This window comes from Opisthocomus hoazin, chromosome 6 (genome assembly GCF_030867145.1).
Source record: "Opisthocomus hoazin isolate bOpiHoa1 chromosome 6, bOpiHoa1.hap1, whole genome shotgun sequence".
NCBI lineage: Eukaryota > Metazoa > Chordata > Aves > Opisthocomiformes > Opisthocomidae > Opisthocomus > Opisthocomus hoazin.
This window is the reverse complement of record NC_134419.1, coordinates 4900244-4903871: the sequence shown is the minus strand read 5'-3', so window position 1 is coordinate 4903871 and position 3628 is coordinate 4900244. Positions and strand designations below refer to the sequence as shown.

General features: G+C 49.3%; 1 protein-coding gene across 1 annotated transcript; it reads right to left on the bottom strand.

The window, feature by feature from the left end:
* Positions 1-1432: 1432 nt before the first annotated feature.
* Positions 1433-3384, bottom strand: JUN (Jun proto-oncogene, AP-1 transcription factor subunit). The gene has a single exon (XM_009932985.2). It carries the CDS (start codon positions 2970-2972, stop codon positions 2028-2030), a length of 945 nt encoding a protein of 314 aa, XP_009931287.2. The 5' UTR covers positions 2973-3384; the 3' UTR covers positions 1433-2027.
* Between the last annotated feature and the right edge of the window lie 244 nt (positions 3385-3628).

The following is a 3628-nucleotide window of genomic DNA, read 5'->3' as shown; positions in this document are numbered from 1 at the left end:
TGTTTGGTTGGTGTTATTACAATTGTATTCCTCTGACAGCAGCAAACACCATCTAAACAGTGCCTACCTTGACACTTGGATTATGATGTGGAAGGAGATTACCATATTACCATATTTTAAACATTAAAACAACCCCTCTTATGACAAAATGCGTATTATATTAGGGGGGGGGGAGGGGGGAAAGATACTTCTGTGCTTCCTGAAAGGAACTAACCCACATTAGTTGCAAGTTTCAGGGTATCATTTTGGTAGCAGTAAAGGTGTATATATCCGATTATCTAGTCATCTTGTGAAGTGACCTTCAACAAGACTGTCACTTCAATTCAAATTACACTTATTCCTATTTTAAGGAAAAAAGACATTTTTAAGACTGCCTACTCTAAAAAGTTAGCATTCGCTAATTATGAATTTCTGATGTTTTCTGGCTATCTTTTGACAGAACCTATTTCCTCTGCTGTTTGGCTCTAAGCAGCAAGCAGCAAAACATGTGGTCTCCCTTCAAATATATTCTTATTAAACTAAAGGAATTGGGTACAGTGTTGAAAATCCTGGTATATTAAGTGTTTCCCCCCGCCCCCCCACCCCCACAAGTTACGTAGCATGTTTCTAAGGTATATATTTATATTGTCATTGCACTGAAAACCAAGATTATGTTATAAAAAATATATGAAAAGTGCCAGAGAAGTTGCTATTTTCAGCAAGTTGCTGAACACAAGCAACAGGAGTTGCTGTTTTTCAGCAAGTTGCTCTTTTCATTTCCCACTAAGCTGTTTTCTCATTTTTTGCTAAAAAGCTTAGAATCCATAGTGACACCTAAAAGGGGAAGGATTTCAAGATAGCAAAAGGGCTATAAAATTTTTCTACTGTTGACAGCAACATTGACAAAGATATTAACAAGCAAGCATCACCCACCAAGGAAGGAAGGCAGGAGCAAAGGTGAATGTTTCTATTTTTGAGGTCTAGAGCATGTTTTTGTATTTTTTTTAAATACAACCACTTGCCTTATCTTCTCAAGGGCATTTCTTTAATAAAAAGCATGTCAGATCAAGTAGCCAGCTGCTCCCCTTCTGGAGCAGTTTCATACACTGCCTTTCTAGCCCTCTGCAACCTGTTTAAAGTTAGCTGTCTGAACTGGGCCACTAGAGTAGGGCAGGCAAGCTAGTCAGGTTACGATGGGGAACTACAGCTTCAGGACAACTCGGAAAGCTGTATTAGTTTAGTGATCTAGCTTCTCTCTCCTCCTCACACATTCTCCAGGACATGCCTGTAGTTACAGAGCGAGTTTAACATAATCCCTACCCTTTAGATTTCAGCATAAGGGGCATTTTCCCAACTCAGGTACTAGCAAAAAAAAAAGTGTGAGGGGGAAATGCATTTTAATTATTTTATTTTTCTTAAATATAATAGAACCTTCTAGAATTTTTTCCAGAAACAGAAACATTAAAAAATTATACTTTATTACAAATGGTAAACTCAGAGTGCTAAAAAAAGCCTCTTATTTACAAACAATACTGGGCAGTGCCCAAATAAACAACATAAAAATAACTTACAAAGTCATGAAGTAGTTTATTGACATTAATCAACTTTCATAAAATAAAATAAAAAAAAGATATGTACATACACAATTTACTTGAAGGCAGGCAGAATAGTTCTTTTTTGTTTATCAGCCTCCCACAACCTCCCTCCCACTTTTTTTTTTTTTCTTAAGGAATACTACATAAAGCAATCTACAATTTCTATTGCAGTTTAACCTTTAATACTGAATGATCATCGAATGTTAGGTCCATGCAGGTCTTGGTCAATGTTAAACGAAGATCCGACGCCTCATCTGAGCAGGAACAGCACTTCTGGGAGCAGTGCTGGCCGCTTCGCTAACTCAAGCTGAAGGCTCACCAGTCTTTCCACACATGCGCTTTGCAGAGCACAGGCAGGACTCAGCCTTTCAGCTTTTACCATTAGCTTTACGCGTCTGCCACTTTGGGTTTTGTGTTGTAGTTATACCACAGTTCTCGTTTAAGACAGTCTCTTCAAAACGTTTGCAACTGTTGTGTTAGCATGAGCTGGCACCCGCTGTTGACATGGTTCATGACCTTCTGCTTAAGCTGTGCAACCTGTTCTCTGAGCATGTTGGCAGTGGATGCCAGCTCTGAGTTCTGGGCTTTCAAAGTTTTCACTTTTTCTTCCAACCTGGCAATCCTTTCCAACTTCCTTTTCCGGCATTTGGATGCCGCAATTCTGTTTCTCATGCGTTTTCTCTCGGCTTTGATTCTCTCCTGCGACTCCATGTCAATAGGGGACAGGGGAGGAGTCTCCCCTGGCATTTCGGGTACAGTCTGAGGCTCTTCTTTCAAAGCCTGAAGCCGGGGATGCTGCACCGGCATCTGGGGGTTTATGTGATGCTGAGCTGCGTAGCCCATGTTGTTTGCATTGTAGTTGGGAGCAGAGTTGAGCGCGTTAGGGTTGAAGTTGCTGAGATTGGCGTACACCGGGGGCTCGCTGTGCAAATTCGCGTTGAAACTGCTGTTGCCGGCCATCGAGGACACAGGTGCCATGCCGCCGTTAACAGGCTGAGCAGCGGAGGTGACGCTGGGCATGGTGTTCTGGTTGTGCAGTTCCGCCAGGGCTCTCACGAAGCCTTCCGCGAACCCCTCCTGCTCGTCGGTAACGTTTTTGGGGCAGAGGAACTGCGTCGGGGTCGGCGTGGTGGTGATTAACCCGTTGCTGGACTGGATGATGAGCCGCTCCAGCTCGGGCGAGGCCAGTTTCAGGAGTCCCACGTCGGGGGAGGTGAGGATGTCGGCGTTCTTGTTCCTCAGGTGCGGCTTCAGGTTGCTGGATGGGTCGGACAGGTTCAGCGTCATGTTCTGCTTCAGCACTTTGGCGTTATTATATCCATACCCGCCGCTCTCCGGCGGCACGAAGCTGGCGTTCAGGGCATCCTCGTAGAAAGTAGGCTCCATCTTTGCACTCATAGAACAGAGTCCGCGGAGTGGCGCCGGGAGCCGCGGCAGCGCCGAGAAGCCGCCCGGCCGCCGCTTGCGCCCCGCCGCCTCCCCAAGCCCCCCGGCCGCGCGGGGAGCGGGGACGGAGGAAGCCGAGCCTTACTTCTCGCCGGGGCGCGGAGGGTCCTCCCGGCGCGGGCCGGGCCCGCGGTCCCTGCCGCCGCCGCCGCGCTGAGAGCCCGCCTGGCCTGGCGGGGCGGCGCGGGGTAACTCGCCGCCCTCCTCCGCCTGCTGCTTCGCCGCCGCGAGTGCTCTCCGCGCCTTCCTGCGCGCCCTCCCCGGCTCGGCTGGCCACGCTGTGCCTCTCCGCTCGCCTCCACCCGGCGGCCGGAGTCGCGCTGCCACCCAGCCCCGCGCTCTGAGCCCGCTCCCGGCGTGGAGCCCTTCACTTATCAGCGACCGGGAGCCCGCTAAAAATAGCCCATGATGTCACCCCGCGGGCTCCCCATTGGCTGCCGCCGCCTCTCCCGGGGGAGGCGGGCCGCTGGCCCGGCCCGGTGCATATCAGCCGGTCGCCATGGCCACCCCGCCCCTAGAAGCTTCTTAGCGCCGGCGCGGGGCCTTGTGGGATGAGGTAATGCTGGCGGCCGCTCGGGGCATTGTGGGCTGACGTATTGTTTTTGAAT